General features: G+C 53.9%; 1 protein-coding gene across 2 annotated transcripts in view; it reads left to right on the top strand.

The window, feature by feature from the left end:
- The first annotated feature begins 9865 nt into the window (after positions 1-9865).
- FLT4 (fms related receptor tyrosine kinase 4) overlaps positions 9866-22681 on the top strand; it is a 45271-nt gene continuing 32455 nt past the window's right edge. For both annotated transcript variants that reach the window (XM_032158903.2, XM_058440239.1), the window contains exon 1: positions 9866-9986. In XM_032158903.2, coding sequence (XP_032014794.1) covers positions 9929-9986 — 58 coding nt within the window. In that variant the 5' untranslated portion in view covers positions 9866-9928. The remainder of the gene's footprint in view (positions 9987-22681) is intronic.

Genomic DNA, 22681 nt, shown 5'->3' with positions numbered 1-22681 from the left:
TTACTGCAGGCAGAGCAGGCTCCTTAGTATAAGAACGTGGGGAGGAGGAGGAGGAGGGAGGGAGGTCCCGGTTCTTTTCCATCCCACGCCCCCCACTTCCCAAGCCGCAAGAAGGAAACAAAACAGAACACCCAGAGGTGTCCTCGGTTCCTTCTTGCCCTTCCACCACCGTCCAGCAATAAGGCGAGAGAAATCAAGTGCAGGAAGGAGGCGGCGGGCAGTCAGAAGAAGCCACAAACAGGTGAGCTGTGCGCCCGGCTCCCGCGCACGGATGAGGCCACCCTTCTGCGGAGCGGCCCGGCAGGCAGGCCAGGGAAGGAGCCGCGCGTGTGCCCCGGCCGCTAAGCCTCGCGGCGCCTCCAGCTCAGGCCTGAGCCCTAGCGGCCGTGCTGCGCGGCTTCCCGGGCCGGGCCGCTGTACCGCTGTCCCGCGGGCGCAGCACACGCCTCTGCTCATGGCCTGGAGTTATTTTTAATGGGAATAGGGTTTCAGTTTTGCAAGGTGGAAAGAGCTCTGAAGATACGGATGGGGGTGACGTTAGCACAACAATGTGATCATACTTAACGCCACCGAGTTGTATACCTAAAAACGGTTAAGATGGTAAATTTTATGAGTATTTTACCACAATTTTAAAAATAAGAAATAGAAACTTAAACAAATTCAAAAGCAAAAAACAACCCTATTTAAAAGTGGGCAAAGGACATGAAAAGACACTTTTCAAAAGAAGAGATACAGCCAGCACGCATATGAGAAAGATCCTGGACATCACCCATCACTCCAGCCTGGGGACAGAGCGAGATCCTGTCACTGGGAAAAAAAGAAAGGTCAAATGTCAAATCTATTAAAAAATAATTAAGGCCCGGCGCGGTGGCTCAACGCCTGTAATCCCAGCACTTGGGAGGCCAAGGCGGGCAGATCACGAGGTCAGGAGTTCAAGACCAGCCTGGCCAACATAGTGAAACCCCGTCTCTACTAAAAATACAAAAATTGGCCGGGCTTGGTGGCATGCGCGCCTGTAGTACCAGCTACTCGGGAGCCTGAGGCAGGAGAATCACTTGAACCCGGGAGGCAGAGGTTGTGGTGAGCCAAGATCTGCCACTCCATCTAAAAATAGATAAATAAATAGGCCTGGCGCAGTGGCTCACGCATGTAATCCCAGCACTTTGGAAGGTCGAGGCGGGCGGATCACGAGGTCAGGAGTTTGAGACCAGCCTGACCAACATGGTGAAACCCAGTCTCTGCTAAAAATACAAAAATTAGCCGGGTGTGGTGGTGTACGCCTGTAATCCCAGCTACTGAGGAAGCTGAGGCAGGAGAATCGCTTGAACCCGGGAGGCAGAGGTTGCAGTGAGCCGACATTGTGCCACTGCATTCCAGCCTAGGCGACAGAGTGAGACTCCATCTCAAAAATAAAATAAATATAAATAAATAATAAATAAATAAATAAAGCTACAATAATTGCTAAAGTATACATTTTATTAAAAGACATTAAGTGCAGCACCAAACCATAAAACCTGGGAGGAGGAAGAGTAAAAATGGAGAGTTTCTGTATGAGATCAAAATTAAGCTATTACCATCTTAAATCAACTTGTTGTAAGTATAAGATGTTTTATGAGGCCGGGCGCGGTGGCTCACGCTTGTAATCCCAGCACTTTGGGAGGCCGAGGCGGGCGGATCACGAGGTCAGGAGATCGAGACCACGGTGAAACCCCGTCTCTACTAAAAAAAATACAAAAAAATTAGCCGGGCGTGGTGGCGGGCGCCTGTAGTCCCAGCTACTCGGAGAGGCTGAGGCAGGAGAATGGCGTGAACCCCGGAGGCGGAGCTTGCAGTGAGCCGAGATCGCGCCACTGCACTCCAGCCTGGGCGACAGAGCAAGACTCCATCTCAAAAAAAAAAAGATGTTTTATGTAAGCCTCAGGGTAATCACAAAGCAAAAGCCTGTAATAGATACACAAAAGATAAAAAGAAAAGAACCAAACCAGAGTAGAAAGCCGTCAAACCACAGAGGAGGAAAACAGAAGCTCTACAAAACAACTAGAAAACAATTTAACAAAACGGCAGGAGTAAGTACAGGCCTATCAATAACAACCTAAAATATAAATGGATTAAATTATCTCAAAGATGTAGAGGGGCTGAATAAATAAAAAGGCAAGACTCAATTCTATGCTGCCTCAGCTCAGCTGTAAGGACACACGTAGACCAAAAGTGAAGGGGTAGAAAAAGATATTCTATGCAAATGGGAACTAAAACAGAAGAAGAGTAGCTATACTTAGATAAAATAGACTTGAAGTCAGAAAATGTAAAAAGATACAAACAAGGTCATTATATTATGACAAAGGAGTCCATTCAGAAAAAGGATATCACAATTATACACATAAATGTACCCAATACCAGAGCACTCAAATGTAGAAAGCAAATACTAATAGATCTAAAGGGAGAAACAGACTGCAATCCGATGATAATAAATAGGGGACTTCAACACCCCACTTCCAGCAGTGGGCAGATGATCCCAAGAGCAAATCAATAAAGAACACTGGAGTTAAACCTATACTCTAGACCAAATGGACATAACTGATACTTACAGAACGTTTCATCCAACAGCCGCAGAATACTTTTTTTTTTTTTTTGAGACGGAATCTCGCTCTGTCACCCAGGCTGGAGTGCAGTGGCCTCCCAGGTTCAAGCAATTCTCTTGCCTCAGCCTCCCGAGTAGCTGGGATTACAGGCACACGCCATCACACCCAGCTAATTTTTTGTATCTTTAGTAGAAACGGGGTTTCATCATGTTGGCCAGGCTGGTCTCGAACTCCTGACCTCATGATCCTCCCGCCTCCGCCTCCCAAAGTGCTGGGATTACAGACATGAGCCACCACCTCTGGCCAGAATACATATTCTTTTTTTTTTTGAGACAGAGTCTCGCTTTGTCACCCAGACTGGAGTGCAGTGGTGCGATCTCGGCTCAGTGCAAGCTCTGCCTCCCGGGTTCAAGCAATTCTCCTGCCTCAGCCTCCTGAGTATCTGGGACTACAGGCGCCCGCCACCACAACCTATTTTTTTTTTTTTTTTTTGTATTTTTAGTAGAGACGGGGTTTCACCGAATACACGTTCTTCTTATCAGCACATAGAATATTCTCCAGGATACACCATATCTTAGGCCACAAAACAGGTGTCAACAAATTCTAGCAAATTGAAATCAGATCAAGTATCTTTGCTGACCACACTGGAATAAAACTAGAAAATCAATAAGAAGATAATTTTGGAAACTCTACAAATATGTGGAAATTAAATATGTTCCTGAATGGTCAAAGGAGAAATTAAGAGGGTAATTTAAAATTTTACTGAAACACACCAAAACCTAAGGGTTGCAGCAAAAGCAGTACTAAGAGGGAAGTTTGTAACAATAAGCTCCTACGTCAAAAAAATAGAAAAATTTCAAATAAACAACCTAACAGTACACCTCAAAAAAAACAAGAACAAACCAGACCCAAAATTAGTAAAAAGGAAAGACATAATAAAGATCAGTGCAGAAATAAACAAAATAGAGACAATTTTTTAAAAGTTCAACGAAACAAAAAGTTTCCTTTTGACAGGATAAATGAAACTGACACACCATTAGCTAGACTAATTTAAGAAATACAGACGAGGCCGGGCACAGTGGCTCATGCCTGTAATCCCAGCAATTTGGGAGGCCAACGTGGGCGAATCACCTGAGGTCGGGAGTTCGAGACCAGCCTGACCAACATGGAGAAACCCCATCTTTACGAAAAATACAAAATTAGCCGGGTGTGGTGGTGCATGCCTGTAATCCCAGCTACTCTTGAGGCTGAGGCAGGAGAATCACTTGAACTCGGGAGGCAGAAGTTGCTGTGAGCCAAGATTGGACCACTGCACTTCAGCCTGGGCAACAAGAGCGAAACTCCGTCTCAAAAAAAAAAAAAAAAAAAAAATGTACATTCTTTCAGTCCCTCCACGTTCTTTTGCCTGCTTTGTTCTAGCTGCGCTGGCAGTTGATTAGATGGTGCTCACACAGACTGAGGGTGGGTCTGCCTTTCCCAGCCCACTGACTCAAATGTTCATCTCCTTTGGTGACACCCTCACAGACACACCCAGGAACAATACTTTGCATCCTTCAATCCAACCAAGTTGACCCTCAGTGTTAACCATCACATATATTAAAAATAAAAATGAAGAGAGATTCCATGTTTATGGATTAAAAGAAAGTTGGTTTGCCCCAAATTGGTCATAGGTTAATTGTAACTCTCATCAAAATCCCAGCATATCATGTATGTGTGGAAGCTGATTAAAAATAAGTCTAAAATTTAAATGAAAATTCAACTTGTGAAAAATTGCAAAGTCACTTTTGAGGAACAGGTTGGAAGAACTTACGCTTCCAGATATGTAGATTTTTATACAACTAAGGTAATGAAGATAAGGTGCTATTGAAACCGGCTCGATTGTCCCACAGATAGTTTTTTTGGATAAACGTAGAAATGGATGTTTCTGGTCTTAAAGCTTGAACCTTAAGTTTGTTTTAGCTGAGTTCCTTCCTCAGGAAACAACCTTCAGTCCTCTAAAAAAATAAAAAAATAAAAAATAAAGTATCAAAGAACTGAAAATCGCCAGATCTCCACATCCAGACAATGAGATGCTGGACCCCTTCATTCATCATGATTGCTTCCTTGCTCCTCCTTAGTTTCTGTTTTGTTACACATTGTTTCATTTCTTCCTTGCTATATAAAGCCCTCCTTTTAGTTGCTCAGGGAGATGGATTTGTCAGCCACAGCACCTGATTAAAACGTTCCTCCTTGGCAATATTTGTCTCCTCTGTCATTGGCTTTCTGTGTGGTGGGCGGCCGGACCAAGACTGAACCTGTGATGTTTTGGTGACAGTATCAGTACAAAAATAGACAAAGCCGAGAAAATGAGCCATTCCGTGTAGATGGTTAATGTATGACTGAGGGGGAGCTAGAGAAAAGTGTAGAAAGAATGAATGACCTCATCATGGTCATGAGATAGCAAGATACTTTTTTTTTTTTTTTTGAGATGGAGTCTCGCTCTGTCGCCCAGGCTGGAGTGCAGTGGCGTGATTTCGGCTCACTGCAAGCTCCGCCTCCCGGGTTCAGGCCATTCTCCTGCCTCAGCCTCCTGAGTAGCTGGGACTACAGGCGCCCGCCACCACACCTGGCTAATTTTTTTGTATTTTTGGTAGAGACGGGGTTTCACCGTGTTAGCCAGGATGGTCTCGATCTCCTGACCTCGTGATCCACCCGCCTCGGCCTCCCAGAGTGCTGGGATTACAGGTGTGAGCCACCGCACCCGGCCAGTAGCAAGATATCTTTATGGGGTGAAAGACAGAAACTCAACACACACGCCTACTTCACGCTACACAGAAAAGGCAATTACAGGGCCCGTAGGTCTAAATATGAAAGAGAAAATAAAACATTAACATTTATAAGTGATAAAAAATAGTAAATATCTTCATGACATCAAGATAAAGTTTTCTTTAAAATAACACAAGGCCGGGCGCGGTGGCTCATGCCTGTAATCCCAGCACTTGGGGAGGCTGAGGTGGACAGATCACCTGAGGTCAGGAGTTCGAGACCAGCCTGGCCAACATGACGAAACCCCATCTCTACTAAAAATACAAAATTTAGCCAGGCATGGTGGCACACGCCTGTAGTCCCAGCTACTCAGGAGGCTGAGGCAGGAGAATCACTTGAGCCCAGGAGGCGGAGGTTGCAGTGAACCGAGATCTTGCCACTGCACTCCAGCCTGGGCAACAGAGCAAGGCTCCATCACAAACAAAAAAAAAAATAAAATAACACAAATAACACCAACCATAAGGAAACTAATTCATAAGGGTGCTGTGTTAAAATTAAAATCTTCTATCTTAATCCTGCCTCCCAAAAAGAGACCAGTAAGGAAGTGAATGAGAGAGGAGATTTGTAGCACAACACACTCAAGTACCTTTTCCACAGATGGCCTTGGCGGTACCCGCCATCCCACGTGCCCTTCTGCACGTGAGCTTGCCTCTCTCTAACAATTGTGGGGAACACGTCCCCTGGGCAGGCTGTGACTTCTTCGAGACTATCTAGTTTCCACCTAGTTCTCTTGGATAGTCACTCTGGGGAAGCCACCTGCTACACAAGAACTTCAAGTGGTGTGGGATGGTCATGCTGGAAAGACACTGAATGGACGCACTGGTTGGCAGCCCCAGCTGAGCTTCCGGACAACAGCCAGCACCAACCACCAGGCATCCAACCCAGCTAAGTAAGCCCCTGTCAAATTCCTGACTCTCAAAAGCATGAGCAAAACGAAATAGCTGCTGCTTTGCCCCACAACATCTTGGAGTACTTCATTATACAGCAATAATAAAGGAACTGACAAAAGACTCATATCCAGAATATATAAAGAACTCCTACAAATCAATAAGAAAAAGACAGATGGGGAGTAGTAAAGAGCAAAAGGCTTGAAATCTAAATGGCCAATTATAAAAATGTGCCCAACCGCAATGGTAATTAAAGAAAAGCTAATAGATCAGGCATGGTGGCTCACCTCTGTTAATCCCAGCACTTCAGGTGACTGAGGCGGGTGGATTACCTGAGGTCAGGAGTTTGAGACCAGCCTGGCTAACATGGTGAAATCCCACCTCTACTAAAAATACAAAAATTAGCTGGGCGTGGTGGCATATGCCTGTAATCCCAGCTTCTCCAGGGGCTGAGGCAAGAGAATTGCTTGAACCTGGGAGGCGGAAGTTGCAGCCAGCCAGGACCGCACCATTGCACTCCAACCTGGGAACAGAGCAAGGCTCTGTCTCAAAAAAAAAAAAAAAAAAACAAAAAAGCTAATGAAACCACAATGAGATGCCAGTGCAAACCAACTAGAATGGCCACATTTTAAAAACCAAAACTGACAACACTGTGGGTAAAGGTGTGGTGCAATGGTAACTGCTTACACTGCTACGAACATGCAAAATGGTACAAATAACTTGAAAAAATACTTGGCACTGGCTACCAAAGTTGAAGACAGCATGTGTACACCAGCAAACATATACAAGAGTGTTGTGGCAAAAGCTGGAAACTGGTAACCACTCAAACTTCCATTAACAGTAGCTGGACAAATTGTGGTGTATCATACTGTAGAAAACTATGAAGTTACGAAAATGAGCCAAGTATAGATTATCATAGCAATATAGATTAATCTCATTAACGGTGTTGAGCAAAAGAATATAAATGGTATGAAGGCACTGAGAAAAAAAAAAAAAAAAAGCAAAATGTGAGCTAAACAGTAGGGACACATAAACACACAGAGGAGTAATAGACACTGGAGACTCCAAAAGCACGGAGGGAGGGAAAGGGGCAAGGGCTGAAAAATCACCTTTTGGGTAGAGTGTCCACTATACAGGTGACGGGTACACTAAAAGCCCAGACTTCACCTGTACACAATATATGAATTAAGAAATCTGCACTTGGCCGGGCGCGGTGGCTCACGCTTGTAATCCTAGCACTTTGAGAGGCCGAGGCGGGCGGATCATGAGGTCAGGAGATCGAGACCACCGTGAAACCCCGTCTCTACTAAAAATACAAAAAATTAGCCGGGCGTGGTGGCGGGCGCCTGTAGCCCCAGCTACTCGGAGAGGCTGAGGCAGGAGAATGGCGTGAACCCGGGAGGCGGAGCTTGCAGTGAGCCGAGATTGCGCCACTGCACTCCAGCCTGGGCGACAGAGCGAGACTCCATCTCTAAAAAAAAAAAAAAGAAAAGAAATCTGCACTTATGTCCTCTAAGTATACTTTAACATTTTAAAAGCATATTCTGGCTGGATGCGGCGGCTCATCCCTGTCATCCCAGCATTCTGGGAGGCTGAGGCAGGTGGATCACTTGAGCCCAGGAGTTCAAGAACAGCTTGGACAAAAACGTGGCGAAAATCCATCTATGCAAAAAATTCACTGGGTGTGGTGGCGCACACCTGTGGTCCCAGCTACTTGGGAGGCTGAGGTGGGAGGATCATTTGAGTCTGGGAGGGTGTCGAGGCTGCAGTGAGCAGAGATCATGTGACTGCACTCCAGCCTGGGTGACAAAGTGAGACCCTGTCTAAAAAAACAACAAAAAAAAACAAGTATATTCTAGGCCGGGCACAGTGGCTCATGCCTATAATCCCAGCACTTTGGGAGGCTGAGGTGGGCAGATCACAAGATCAGGAGTTTGAGACCAGCCTGGCCAACATGGTTAAACCCTCATCTCTACTAAAAATACAAAAATTAGCTGGGCGTGGTGCCAGGCGCCTGGAATCCCAGGTACTCAGGAGGCTGAGGTGGGAGAATCGCTTGACCCCGGGAGGCAGAGGGTGCAGTGCAGTGAGATCGTCCCACTGCACTCCAGCCTGGACAACAAGAGAGAGACTTTGTTTGAGGCAAAAAAAAAAAAGTATATCCTGAAAAAAAAAAGCAAAACATATATTTTGATGATAAAATGATAAAGAAAAGCAGGGAAATGATAATGCCAGGATAGTGGACATCTTCCGGGGTTATGAGGGATTTGTGATGGGAAGTGAGGGGATGTGGGGATGTCATTCTACGTCCCTTGGCCTGGGGAATGGAAACACAGGTGTTTGTTGCTTTAAAATTCAGGTTTATAATATGCTGATATATTATGTACTTTCCATAAGTGTGTTACATCTCATAATAAATCTCTCAAAGCTAAAAAAAATCAATATATGATTGATAAATTCTTAACCTCATGTATCACTTGGTTACCTAGTTTCCCCAATCTTATTTGTTAAATTGTCTACACTATCCGCACTGATTTGTGATTCCGGCTTAATAATATAGCCAATTCTTACCTGGATTTGAGAGAGCTGGTAGTGGTTACTGAAAATCTACTCTTGCTTTTTGGCGAGGATGAACGGGCTTTGGGGGCCGGGGGTGGGGGGATGGAAAATGTGAATGAAACGAAAAGCCGGGAGGGAGGCTGAGACAGTCATGGTCATGGGCTTTATTATTAAACAGGAAAATTCTAGAGACAAACTGAAAAGAGAACGGAAGTCTGTAAGAGGATTGCCAAGTCAGAAAGCAAAAGCAAAGTGTCGCTTTATTAAAAATGTGGGGGCGGGTCCTGATTGAGCTGAGAACAAGACATTTGGGGGAGTTCTAAAGCTAGGAGGCCAGGCCTGCAGGGAGGGGGTCGGTTATCCCGGGTGTCCCGCTCCCGGGTGCAGCTTCCATCGACACTGTGCAGGTAGTTAAACACTGCTGAACGGGTTTTGTTTTTGCTTTTGTTTTTTTTTTTTTTTTGGCTCCCAGACTGGAGTGCAGTGGCGCGATCTCAGCCCACTGCAACCTCCTTCTCCCGGGTTCAAGCGATTCTCCTGCCTCAGCCCTCCCAGAAGCTGGGATTACGAGCGCGCACAACCAAGCTCGGCTTATTATATTTATTTATTTGCTTATTTTTGAGACTGGGTCTCCCTATGTTGCCCCGGCTGGTGCCAATGTTTTCAAAGATGTAACATACTGCTATTTTTACAAGTATTGCTTTTTTGCTTACTCTGGATTTTATTGATGGAAAGGACGGACAGAAAAGGGCGCGTGCCGCATTTTGTTCCCCTTTGCCCACCAGGCTCCATTACCTCCGGAGCGCACACCGAGGCCGTCTGCGTTACCCGCGTCCCCGCGCCCGGAGCCGCCCAGGAGGGGGCCCAGACCCCGTGGTGCAGAGCGCGCACTGCTCGGGTGGACCGGACGCCCCGCGGCGGGCTGGGCGGGACGGGGGGGAGGGGGGCGCGGGGAGCGGCCTGAATCCCTGGCCCGCCTCCGGCCCCCGCCCCGCCCCGCCCCGCCCCGCCCCAGGCCAGCCGGCGCCCGCTCCCGCGCGGACACTTTCAGCCCCGAGCAGCGGCCGCTCAGGTCCGACCCACGCGCAGCGGCCGGAGATGCAGCGGGGCGCCGCGCTGTGCCTGCGACTGTGGCTGTGCCTGGGACTCCTGGACGGTGAGCGCGGGGCTGGCCGGGGCGGGGGTACCGCGCACCTGGGGCGGGCGCTGAGACCGCTCCGACGGGTACGGGCGGGGGACACGGTGGCCCTGGTGCGCGGACGCCGGAGGGAGCACGGCGCTTGGGGCCCGGGACCTCGGGATGAGGAAAGGGCGGGCGGGGACTGCAGCCGGGTCAGGGCCAGGGCCGCCGGGCCGCGCCTCGGCGCAGGGATAGCCCTCCCGGCCCCTGAATCGGCCTCTCCGTCGGTGGCTCGGCGTCCTCGGAGCCGGGCCCTGTCGGGCTGCGCGCCGAGCCCGGATCCTTCGTGGCCTTACTCGCTTCCCCGCGGGGTCCCCGCGCCGCGCCGCTGGGTCCCGACCCACGCGCACCGGAGATCCCGGCCATCCCGGCCGGGCCCCAGACTCGGGTGCGCACTTCCCGGCGTCTCCGCTCGCGGTCGGTCCCCCAGAGGGCGCTCGAGACGGGCGTCCACCTCCCCGTGGCCGGCGACTGCGGGGGCAGGGGCTGGGGGCTGCCGCGCGCCCCAGGCGGACGGGTGCAGGTGCACGCGGGAACTTAAGGCCAATCTTGAGGAGGCGAATTGCGGGCTATCGGCGCCGCAGAAGGGGCGGAAGGCCAGGGGTCCCCGGATTTGAGGGGACAGGGGCCTTGAAGGCCAGCTGAGGAGCAGAGGTCCCCACGGGAGAGTCCCCTGCACAGGAGAGGCAGGGTTCGGCTTGTGTTGGGAATTTGGCCCTGGCGAGGAGAGACGCAGACCTGAAGCGGAGGCGGAGGGGTTGGAAAGAGGGACTGGGGGGGATGCGGGAAGGGCAGAGGGAGTGGATGGAGATGTCAGGGAGGAAGCTGAGAAGATGAGCTGAGAGTCCGCAGGGCGCTGGTGTCCCTGGAAATCAAAGGGTGGAAGGGCGGAGTCAGGGGTTCCAGTGTCTGAAGGGGAGTGCCGGGAGCCCTGAAGTCAGCGATGGGGACCTCAACATTTCTGCACGCCATAGAAATTAAATACTGGCTTGTAATTCTCACAGCGAGTGTCAGACCCATTTTACACATGGAGAAGCTTAGGCCAAGGACATGTGTCCCCAAGGTTCCCAGGAGGCCCACAGTAAGCCTGACAAAGCCTGCCTTCTGCTCACCACCTGTATGTCCACTGGCTGAAGGACAGAGGACAGGAGAGGGGGCAGGTCTGGCTCAACCAGGGCAGGAGGGAGGAGAGCATCTATCTGAGCCTCTGAGTCGGGCAGGTCAGATCAGGGCGCTGCCCTTGGCCCTCCGGGACCCAGCCCAGGACCAGGCTCTCACAGGTGCTCAGCATGTATTTGTTGAGCGGCTGGTAGACCTTGGTTGGACTGCAGGGCTGTAGAATGGGAGACGCTTAACCTGGAGGAGACATGGGACAAGGTGCCTGGGCGCAGTGTCTGAGGCTGAGCTGAGTAGCTGGAGAGGAAGCAGAGAGACCCAGGAGGGGAACCCTGGAGGAGGAGCCCAGAGGGCAGGGGGGCTTCCCGGGATCCAGGGAACATTTTGCAGGTATAAGGAGAACCAGTAGAGGCCAGTGTCCTGGTGCTCCCAGGTGGAGCACAGAGGGACGTGGGGTGAAGGATGAGGAAGCCATTCCCTGCAGTAAGGGGTGACTCTTAGTGACCCAGTTATGATGAGGAGAGAGGGCATTAGCTGGGTGCCCCATGGAGAGGGGTGTCCTGGGCTGGACCTGGGTTTGGCTGGTGGGGAGATGGCAATGGAGACAGAAGTCATCCCTCCCTGAGCCCTGCACCTTGCTCTACCCCCTGCTAGGCTAAAGACCCCGGGAGCCCCCAGCTTGATGGGGGATGCCATGGCGGGAGCACAAGCCCTCAGCTGCAGTCGGGTGTCAGGGCAGCTGGTCCAGTGGGAGCAGGCCAGAAGCCTGAGTATCCTGAAGCTGACCCCAAAGCGTGCTGTTGGTCATAGAACCAGACTCTTGTCCTGCCTCTGCTGTAAATTCCTTTCTGTGTGATCTGGGCCCCCTCCTTTCCCCTCCCTGCACCTCAGTTTCCCCAAGCATAGCCATGGCACAAGCCGGCAAGCCCTGAGATTGTGTGGGTTGTGTGTGCTTGGGCTGGACTCCAAGACACAGTTTCCTGCTGCAGTTCCACAGTCTTGCCCCGGTGGAGAGGGTAGTTCACAGATGTCTCTTGGGGCTTAGTCTAGAGAGAGGCCATTGGCACCTCTGCACTGTGGCTACCAGGGACATGCAGGAACAGAGTCTGCAGGGCATCTGGAGTGGCCTGGTCTCAAGACGTTTGCTTTTGCTGTGAGCTGGGTCACAAAGGCCCAGGTGTGGACAGATGTGTGGCCCAGGGATGCAAGTCACTGCAGGCAGGATGTGGGGATCAGGCCCACTTTACTTGGGCCTGGGGACCTTCTGCTCCAGCTCAAGGCTCTGGGGACTCGAATGCAGGTGTCGTTCCCTCATCCACCAGGCCTATGGCACAGAGCCAGTGTGGCCGAAGGAGTCCTGAGCCCTCCCGGAGCATGGGGCCCACATGGCTGGGCCCAGACAGGGTGTGAGGTGTGATGCGTGGTCTGTCTGGCGAATTCTCCACCGTGACCCCCGGCAGTGGCACCCTGACCCAGGGAAGGAGCCTGCAGTTCTATGCAAGACCCCAGCATAGTGCCTGTTCGGGCTGGCCCAGGGAGGACTTGGAGCTGGCCCCATCCCACAGGGGTTTCCTGTGCCTTGCAGGGACACAGACATGCCATCAGACATCTATCGCCCAGGGATGAAAGTGTTCAGGGGCCCTGGTGAGGCCCAGCTGGTGGCTGTAGCTGCACAGGAAGGCAGTGTCACTTCCAGCTAAGGGCTTCCTGGTGGGGTCTGCGGAACTCCAGGACAGGGAATTCCAAGCAGGGCAAAGAACCCCGTGAAGCCGCAGAGACAGGCAAGTCCAGATGGTGAATGTGGCCAAGTGTGTGGTCCGGTGAGGCTAGAGTCTGGGAGGAGTGGATGGGAGGTAGGGGAAATGAGGCTGGAGACGGGGCAGCACCAGCAGCAAGGAGGCTGGTGTCCAGGGGAGACAGGAACTGCAAGTGGATAACCCAGGGGGTAAACTGGGGTGGAGGCAGGTAGCAGCTGGGGATGGTGGGGACGGAGGAAGTCCCAGGTCTCTGGCTTCAAGGATAGTTTATCAAAGGGAGACCCTGGGAGAGGAGCAGGGCCTCGGGGTGGAGGCAGGCAATGGGATTTCCTGGGAGACCTCAGCTGATGCAACCAGCCAAATGAGGAGGGAGGAAACTTGGCAGCACGAGTGTGATGGGGCAGAGGGGAATGGGGGAACCCGGGGAAGTGAAATGAAGTCAGCTGCAAGGGGGGGTTCTTCTCTGTGTCTGGCTTACTGCCCTCCCGCTGCCGTATTTTACCCCACAGGGCAGTTTTCTCTCCACCAAGGCCTAGCCTGTGCCCCATGTCCCTCTGAGATGCCATCGGAGTTGGGGGTGGGCAGGGAGAGGGGTCTGGAGAGCCTCTCACACCCCCTAGACTCTGAGCAAGGTTCAGTCAGTGTGTCCAGCTGGAGCCAGGGATTCCTGAGTTTCGGTCCTTTTCAGACACTGGCTTCCTCTGGAATCTGGGTTTTCCGGTCACACTGAGGAGACAGGTCTGGGAGCAGGAAGATGCGGGCATTCATTCCTGGAGGAGGAGCAGGGTGCCAGCCCCGGCCAGGCTGGACGGGGCTAACAGCAGGCACACCCCCGGCCCCGTCTGAGGCCCGCACCACCCTAGCCCGCGGCCAGGCCTGGGCAGATCCAGGTGGTGAGGAGGGGAGGCCTGCCACGTGGCCGGCGAGGTCAGCAGGGGTTCATGGGAAAGGACTCGTCGGCCACAGGAGAGGACATCCTGCCTGCATTTCCCTCTTCCTGCGGCAGGAGCCGGTGGCCCCGATTTAGCAGCACTGGGGGGCCACCGCCGCGCCAGCTGGGTTGTCTGATAACGGCACTCGTCCTGCCGGCCAGCAAGCAGAGCCTTGACCCCACGGAAGCCAGGGAAACTGCCTGGCATAGCTGGCTGCCCCACGGCGGTCCTGTGCTGGGAGCTTAGCATCTGCTCAGGCCCCCTCCTGGTCTCCACCCCCACGGGGTACTCAGGCAGCCCACGCTCCCCGCAGGTCCAGCCCTTCTCAACCTCATCACCACTCCCTGCTTCCCACATCTTCCAGAAATTTGTCTCCATTCTGTCCCAAAGGGACTGCTGTAAAATACAAATCTGAGCCTTCAGGGCCCCCCCCGCCGACTCACCCACAAGATAAGCACCAGCTTCTTGGGCTTGTGGCACTGGCCCTTCCCGCTGGAGTCCCAGGCCGTCCCTAGCCCCGCGTCCACCCAGCCTACACCCACTGCACACAGCAGCCCCAGCACCATGGCCTTTCGCCCCCTCTGGACATGCCCTTTGCCAGACTGCTGGGAACTCCAGGCAGAGGGTGCTGCTCCAAGTGGAAGGGGCCTTCCAGGGCAGGTGAGGGCTTCGTTCCCGCTCACAGTGTGCCTCTGGGAGCACAAAATTCAGACTTTCAGGTGGGTTTAGGGGAAGCCCTTATCATCACCCAACTCTACACACTGGCCTCAAAGCTACTCTAAATTCTACCAAATGGAGACTGATTTGTTTTCAGCAGCAAGCGTGCACTGGCACATGCGTGCACACGCACACAGATGTGGAATGTCCGGCAGTGAGCCACACCTCTGTGTGAAATGGTTTCTCAGATTGCTTCACAGCAGGGCATGTACAGGTTTTAACCTTGTCACGCAGACCTTATTATGCTTATTTTGGAGATAGGAAATTAAGGCCACAAGGGTGAAACGGCTCTCTAGATAATAGATGGCTCATTTCAGGGAGGTAATAGGTGTCTGATGTCTGGTTCCAAATAGCTGGGTGCCAAGCGGGAAAGAAGAGGCAGGCACGCAGGCCGCTGTCCACCTTCCCCAGGGAGTGCCCGAGAGGGCTGGCCAGGTCGACTCTTCAATTTCCAACCACCTCATGTCCATTTTTACTTTGCTGTCCCAGAGACCTTTACAAAGCAGCATGTTGCAGACAGGTCCTCAGGTCCACCACGTGCCCGGCGTGCCCCTCCGTGCACAGCCTCTCCACCCTCCTGGTACCCTGTGCCCTCTTCCCCCTCATGCCTACACCTGCCCACACATTCTATAGTGTCTTTTTGTCCCTCGGATCCTCAGAACCAGCCACGGGTAAATTGCTGGCCAAGTCCAATGCTGGGAATGCAGCTACGAAAAGTCCAGTGCCGGGAATGCCGCTGCGAAAAGACAAACAGAAGCCCTTGTCTTGAACTAAAGAACCGTTAAGGGCCTGGCACGGTGGCTCACGCCTGTAATCCCAGCACTTCCGGAGGCCAAGGCGGGTGGATCACAAGGTTAAGAGTTTGAGAGCCTGGCCAACATGGTGAAACCCCATCTCCACTAAAAATACAAAAATTAGCTGGGTGTGGTGGCCGGCGCCTGTAATCCCAACTACTCGGGAGGCTGAGGCAGGAGAACTGTTTGAAACTGGGAGGCGGAGGTTGCAGTGAGCCGAGATCGTGCCACTGCACTACAGCCTGGGCAACAGGGCGAGACTCCGCCTCAAAAAAAAAAAGAACTGTTAAACGTGATAATGAGCCAGCCGCTCCACAGAGCTATGGAAAAGTGCAGGAGTCCTGCGGGGGAGCCTCAGTGTGAGATGCTGGGGAAGTGGCACAGGAGCTCAGACGTCAGAGGTGGGGACGGTTGCAGATCTACGGCACATGGAGGTCTGGAGCCGCACCGGGTGGGTGGCAAGGAGGCCAAGGAGGCGCCGGATTCTGCCCATAAGCAGCAAAGAGGCAGGGGATGGTTTTAGGCAGGAGAGGGACTTGTGTTCTAGAAAGATCGTCTGACCCCTGAGCAAGGACTGGGCCAGTGGGGAGACACTGAGATTGCGATCCGGGGGAGAGCCACTGAGGCTGGCCAGCAGTGGGGCGGGGAGGAGGGAAAGTGGAGGGACAGCAGCCCTGGAAAGCCCGGGAGGGCCTCTGCGGCCAGAAAGCATCCACGCCAAGCTGCGGTCAGGGTGGTGAGGAGAGGTGAGGGCAGGGGCCTGGCACTCAGCCACCCCACCCACGGTGCCCTCCTCCTGGGCCAGCTCCTACTCAGTCTGCAAAGCCCATTTCAGCTCAGAATGGAGGCAACTTGGTGACCACTTGGCTGTGGGGGATGAGCGGGGTCAGGAATGTCTGGTGGGTGAGCATCACTTGGACAGTGGGAAGGAGAGCAGTGTTTCCAGCGCTAATGGAAGGGATGATTACATTTTGTAAAATGCAGAAATGCAAATTATACAGACATCTGTAGAATAAATAGTAGCTTCCCAAAATCCTGTCTTCCCAAGACAATCTCTTAACGGTCATGTGTTTTGGAATGCGTTAACCTCTGTGTGCTAGCTTTCTGTCTGTACAGTGGCAATATGGAAGCAATCGCAGGGGTGTGAAGGTGTGTGGAATGCACACGTGCGTAGGGCTGTGCTGCACATGGACAGTGCTCAGTGCATCTTGCTGCTGTTGTAGCAGGAGGTCTTGGGAAAGGAGAATTTGGAGAATTTGCCATCGGTGTATGGATGCTGTTTATCATTACTGCGTGGGTGTCTCCTTCTCCACATTCTCACCAGCGCTGTGAATTCTCATTCTTTGTGGTACTTGCTCCTCTGGCGGATGCACAGTTGTGAGCTCCGTGCCTCAGTCATCCTCCCCAGTGCTGGATGTGGGCTGGGCTCGAGGGCTGGGGTCCTCTAGGACTGGAGCCCAGGAGAGCTGTCAGGGAGGGTGGGAGCACAGAGTGGGGTTGAAGCCCCCCGGTGTGCCACCATCGAGAGAGAGAGTCCATCCAGCGAGCAGGACAGGGCCCGAGGCCGGCTTCCACGGCCTCATCACCTTCACCGTGCTCCATCTGCTTCATCTACTTGAGGGCCCAGGGTCACCGGCACTCTGGCCTGTGTGCCCTCCTCCTGGGCCAGCAAGCTCCTCATCAGTCTACAATGCCCCTTTCAGCTCACATTAATCCCTTCCCACCAGCGAGGGTTGCCCCCCATGCTCTGACGACAACACAGGGGTCACGGTGATACAGCAGCTGTAGCAAATCAAGCATTCAGGAGGAAGTGAGAGCAGAGGGATCCGCGTGCCTGAGCCAGAGACAGCTTATTCTTTTTTTTTTTTTTTCACACAGAGTCTCATTCTGTCGCCCAAGCTGGAGTGCAGTGGCGCGATCTCGGCTCACTGCAACCTCTGCTTCTTGGGTTCAAGTGATTCTCCTACCTCAGCCTCTCGAGTAGCTGGGACTGCAGGCTCACGCCACCACGCTGGGCTAATTTTTGTATTTTTAGTAGAGATGGGGTTTCACCATGTTGGCCAGGACGGTCTCAATCTCTTGACCTCGTGACCCACCCACCTTGGCCTCCCAAAGTGCTGGGATTACAGGCGTGAGCCACTGCGCCCAGCCGACAGTTTATTCTTAACCATGTTGTTTGTGGTCTAGTTCCCAGTCATCCTAGGGCCAGTCCACATCTCACCAGTGGGAAGACTGGGACTTGGAGAGAGGAAGTGATTTGCCCAAGACCATACAGCAGAGAGCGGCAGTGCAGGGTGCCCAGCCGGGCGTGTGGGCTCAGCTCTCTCAGGCCTGCAGGATGTGCAGTGAGGACCAACAGCCCCTTAAGCTCTGGAGGCACAGGGGCTGCTGGCCAGGTTAGCAGGGGCCACCAGACAGGACGCTCCTGCTGCCTCCCCCGAGGTCCCTGCAGAGGCCTGGCCCCAGGAGTGAAGAGAGAGGGTGCAGGTGACCCCCTCTGCCGAACCCCAGCTCAGCCAGCAGCTCCGTTGCTCCCCGCCAGCTCCCTCCAGTCTGCAGCCTGGCTCCTGGCTGCCTTTGTCCTCCTGGGCTCAGCTGCCCAGAGAGTGTGTGTCCAGCTGGCAGGCCTGCCACACAGTTCCCGTCTTCCCAGGCACCCCAGGGAGAGGGAGAAGTGGGGCCGGGCCCAGGGTGGCCACAGCAGAGCCATGCTCTCTGCCAACGTGGAGGGCCCCAAGCTGATGGATAATCCCAGTGCCATCCCTGTGCCGGCTGTGCTGGGCCTGGGGACAGAGCGGTGGGCTGATGACACCCCAGCCCAGGAGCCGCTTGGTGACACAGACCCTCCACGTGCTGTGGGTCAGGGCCAGAGTGGGGATGACATGGTCAGCTGGGGGCAGCAGTTTGCTGGGCACAGAGGGTGAGGGAGGACAGAGGACACAGCCCAGCCAGGCAGGGAGGAGCCTGGCACTCAGGGTGGTGGTTGAGAGAGATGGCAAGGCGAGGGCGGGGCAGGGCTGCAAGGGTGTGGCTAGTTCTACCCTCACTCTCTCATGCACCAGGACCTCACCTCACCTCTGCACCAGGACCTGGGCCCAGCCATGCCCTGTGGACTCAGCCATCATTCGGAGGGCAGCTCCCAGAAACCAGCTAAGGCCAGCCCTCACCCACGCTGCCTTGTAGAGAGGGCCGGGACCCTGTCCCACCAGGGTGTGGCACAGCCGGCCCATCTCAGTCCCATCCTGGTGGGCCCGGAGAGGATTTGATGAGAAAACGTGGGTTCTGTACAGAGCAAGGGACGCAGGACACGCAGGTGTGGAGCCGAGGGAGGGGCCGACTCCCACCCACATCATGGGAGGAAAGCAAGCCTGGCTCTCCCAGCAGCTCTCACTGGGCTGGGCTGGGTTTTCCCTCCGTTTTCAGGAAAGAAGCTTCTGAAAAAAACGGCATCGTTAGCTTAAAGGGCTTTGCCCTCAGCCAACTAGGGCATGAAGCCAGATGGAGGCCAGGCCCTGAGGAGGGGTGAGGTGGAGGCCACTGGGGCGCAGGGCCCAGGCAGCCGTGTCCTCCTCCGTGGGCCCTCCTGCCTGCGGGGGGTCTCTGAGGCTTCAGGCTAGGGGCTAGGAGGAAGGCTGGGCTGGGGTCTGGCCTGAGCCTCTGTCCCCTGCCTTTGGAGGGGAGCCTGGTCCTGGGGCAAGGACCATCCTGGACTCAGCCGGACTGGGCTCCCACATGGCCACCTGCTGCTGTGAGGCCTGGCGCCTCAGTTTCCTCACTCGCTGACCTGGCTGGTGGGCCCTCCCTCCCAGGCTGCTGTGAGGATCAAATGAGGCAGTCGCAGCTGGCTGGCTGCCTGCCACCTCGCTCACTGCCAGCGCCTAATCCATGGGACGTTCCCCCACCCTGCCTGGCCCTCACGGAGGGGTGCCAGCACTGCCCAGGGGAGGTGCAGGACCCTCCTGTGCTGCTCCCACGCCCGCCACGCCTGTGGCTGACGCCAAGGCCCCATAGCCCAAGGCCAGAGGGTGTCCTGGGGCTGCTGACAGTACAGAGAAGAGGAGGTATGCACTCTGGCCTTGCTGACCTCCACCCGGTGCCTGCCCCAACCACGCTGCTGCAGGCTTGGGGGCCAGGGCTTTGCGGGGCCTCGGGGAAGGAAGAAGCCAGTTCCCGGGCCAGGAACAGGAAGGCAGGGGGAGCGCAGCAGAGGCCAGGATGACAGTGCTTCCTGCTGCGGGAAGGGAAGGACAGCAGAGACAGACAACAGCCAGGCAGGAAGGATGCGCCTTCTTCAGGGCTGCAGGTGGGGGCTGGGCCGTCACAGAGCCTCTGGACGTGGCAGCCTGCAGGCCTGAATCTGCCCAGGGCAGCCCATCCTGTAAAATGGGAAGCATCTTTTCCAGTGGAACAACAGGGTCTGACAAGAGTCTCTTGAGGTGTCAGAGGTCTGTTGAGCCATCCATCCATCTGCTTTCCATCCATCCAACCACCTAACCATCCACCCATCCACCTTCACCCATGTGCCCACCTTTCCACCATCCAGTCATCCTTCCATCCAGCCATTCATTCATCCTTCCATCTGCCCATCCGTCCATCCTTCTATCATCTACCCATCCATCCATCCTTCCATCTGTTGATCCATCTTTCTATCCACTCATCCATCCATGCATCCATCCATCCACCCATCCACTCATCTCATCTACCTGTCCATCCATCCATTCATTTGTCTGTCCATCCATCCACCCATCCATCCTTCTACTCACCCATCCATCCACCCACCCATCCACTCCTCCATCCACCCATCCACTCCTCCACCCACCCATCCATCCATCCATCCATCCACCCACCCACCCATCCACTCATCTACCTGTCCATCCATCCATTCATCTGTCTGTTCATCCATCCACCCATCCATCCTCCTACTCACCCGTCCATCCACCCACCCATCCACTCCTCCATCCACCCATCCACTCCTCCACCCACCCACCCATCCATCCATCCATCCATCACCCTTCCACCTATCCACCCTTCCACCTATCCACCTATCTACCCATCTATCCATCTACCCTTCCACCCATCTACCCACCTACCCACCCATCTGTACTTCTTCCATCCCTCCATTTTTTTCATTCAACAAGTGTTCACTGAGACTTTACTCTGTGCCAGGTGCTGTAGGAAGCATAGCGTGGGGTAAAAAAGAGCTGTCTTGGTCCTTATCCCATTGAAACTTACTGCCTATTGGAGGACATGGACAGATATAACTTAAACAAACAAACACATAAATAAATAATTCCAAGTTGGGACAGGAAAGATGCCGTAAGCAGCCAGGAGGCTAGGATGGAGCCATTTTGTAGGGGTGAGGAGGCCGTGTCTAAGCTGAGTCCTGAGCCTGAGAAGTCAGCCTGGGGGCACAGAACAATCTGGAGGCAATGGTGGCTGGAGGACGTGAACGTGAAGGGAATGAACCACGAGGGTGTGGAGAGAGGGACAGGGACCAGGAGTTTGGATTTTCTAGGGAGTGCGGGGGAATGTAGTGCACCGGTGAGATTGAAGCACAAGTGTGATCAGGCCTGTGCTTTTTAAAGTGTCACTCACTGCAGGGAGCGGGCCCCAGAGGCAGGCCTGGAGGACGACAAGAGCGGGCCCCGGAAGCCACTTTGGGGTGCGTGCAGCTGTGCTGGCCCCAGTGAGAGAGCAGGGGCAGGCCCTAAGGTGCATCCAGCCTGACAGGCTTCAGTGGTCTGGTCAGCGGATGGGCTGGGAGAGGATCTGGGGAGAGGGAGCAATCAAGGGAGGAGCCTTTGGTGGGGCTGGAGGGGGTGCACGTCTGCAGTTTAGCATTGGAAACGTAGACTGCGGGTTGTCTGTGGGGTTTCCCAAGTCCAGTGGGCAGCTGGATGCTTAAAACTGAAGTTGCAAACAGTAGTCCTGGCTGGAGCTAGAGACCTGGGAGGTGTCTGGGCTCCAGAGAGACGGTGGTGGCCAGCACTGTGTGTTGGGCAGAGGGGAGGTGGGGAGAGATAGGTCACAGATGCTGCACAGGGGAGAGCATGTGCGGCTCCCTGTCCTATGTGCCCACTAGGTCTGCAGCCTGGAGGTCGTGAGAGGCCCCGCCCATTGGCTCCATGAAGTGAAGGAGCTGCACCCCATTGGTGGATGAGGGGAAACCAGCAGAGGGGACAGTGAACAGCTGTGGCCATGAAGGGGGATAGAAAAAGGGCTGTGGCTGGAAGAGAGTGTGGAACCAAGGAATTATTCTGTTTTGTTGTTAAGGTGGGAGATGGGCCAGGCATGGTGGCCCACACCTGTAATCCCAGCACTTTGGGAGGCTGAGGCAGGTGGATCACCTGAGGTCAGGAGTTCGAGACTAGCCTGACCAACATGGAGAAGCCCCGTCTACTAAAAATACAAAATTAGCCAGGCATGATGGCGCATGCCTGTAATCCTAGCTACTCGGGAGGTTGAGGCAGGAGAATCGCTTGAACCCGGGAGGTGGAGGTTGCAGTGAGCCAAGATCACGCCATTGCACTCCAGCCTGGGCAACAAGAGCGAAACTCCATCTGAAAACAAACAAACAAACAAACAAAAAAACGATGGGAGATGATTGCGTAGAGAAAGACTGGTGATCAGAAGAGAAATCTGTGGTGGGGGGACCCTGGGCATGATGGAGGGCCTGGTTTGGAGGCAGGAGGCATGTCAGACGATTTCTGGGGCCCTGGCTGGCAGTGTGGGTTTTGGGATGTGGGAAGATGGGGTGTTTCGTTTTTCTTTCTTTTTTTCTTTTTTTTTAAGACGGAGTCTCGCTCTGTCCCAGGCTGGAGTGCAGTGGCGCAATCTCAGCTCACTGCAACCTCTGCCTTCCGGGTTCAAGCGATTCTCCTGCCTCAGCCTCCTGAGTAGCTGGGACTACAGGCGCCTGCCACCATGCCCAGCTAACTTTTGTATTTTTAGTAGAGATGGGGTTCACCATGTTGGCCAGGATGGTCTGCCCGCCTCAGCCTCCCAAAGTGCTGGGACTGCAGGCATGATCCACTGTGCCCAGGCATGATCCACTGTGCCCAGCCAGTGGGGTGCTTCTGTCTCATGATTTTGCCTTGTCGATGCTGAGAGTGAGGGAGGAGGAGCACCCTGAACCGTGTGCACCCAGGAAAATGAGAGGGAGGAGCTCGTGTGGGGGGCCTTGTGCTGCCAGTGTTGTGCTGTTCGGGATACATGCTGTCTCAGGGTTGGGATGCAGGACAGGAGGTGAAGGAGCACGCAGAGAGGCGGCTGCGGACCCCAGGCACCAGGACCGGGCAGCACTGGGAGGGCACCGAGGAGTGGAGAGGAAGCAGTGAGGGCTTTGATGAGGCTGA

Source organism: Hylobates moloch, unplaced genomic scaffold (genome assembly GCF_009828535.3).
Source record: "Hylobates moloch isolate HMO894 unplaced genomic scaffold, HMol_V3 SCAFFOLD_6, whole genome shotgun sequence".
Lineage (NCBI taxonomy): Eukaryota > Metazoa > Chordata > Mammalia > Primates > Hylobatidae > Hylobates > Hylobates moloch.
The sequence above is the reverse complement of the archived record's forward strand: the minus strand, read 5'-3'. Positions and strand labels throughout refer to the sequence as shown.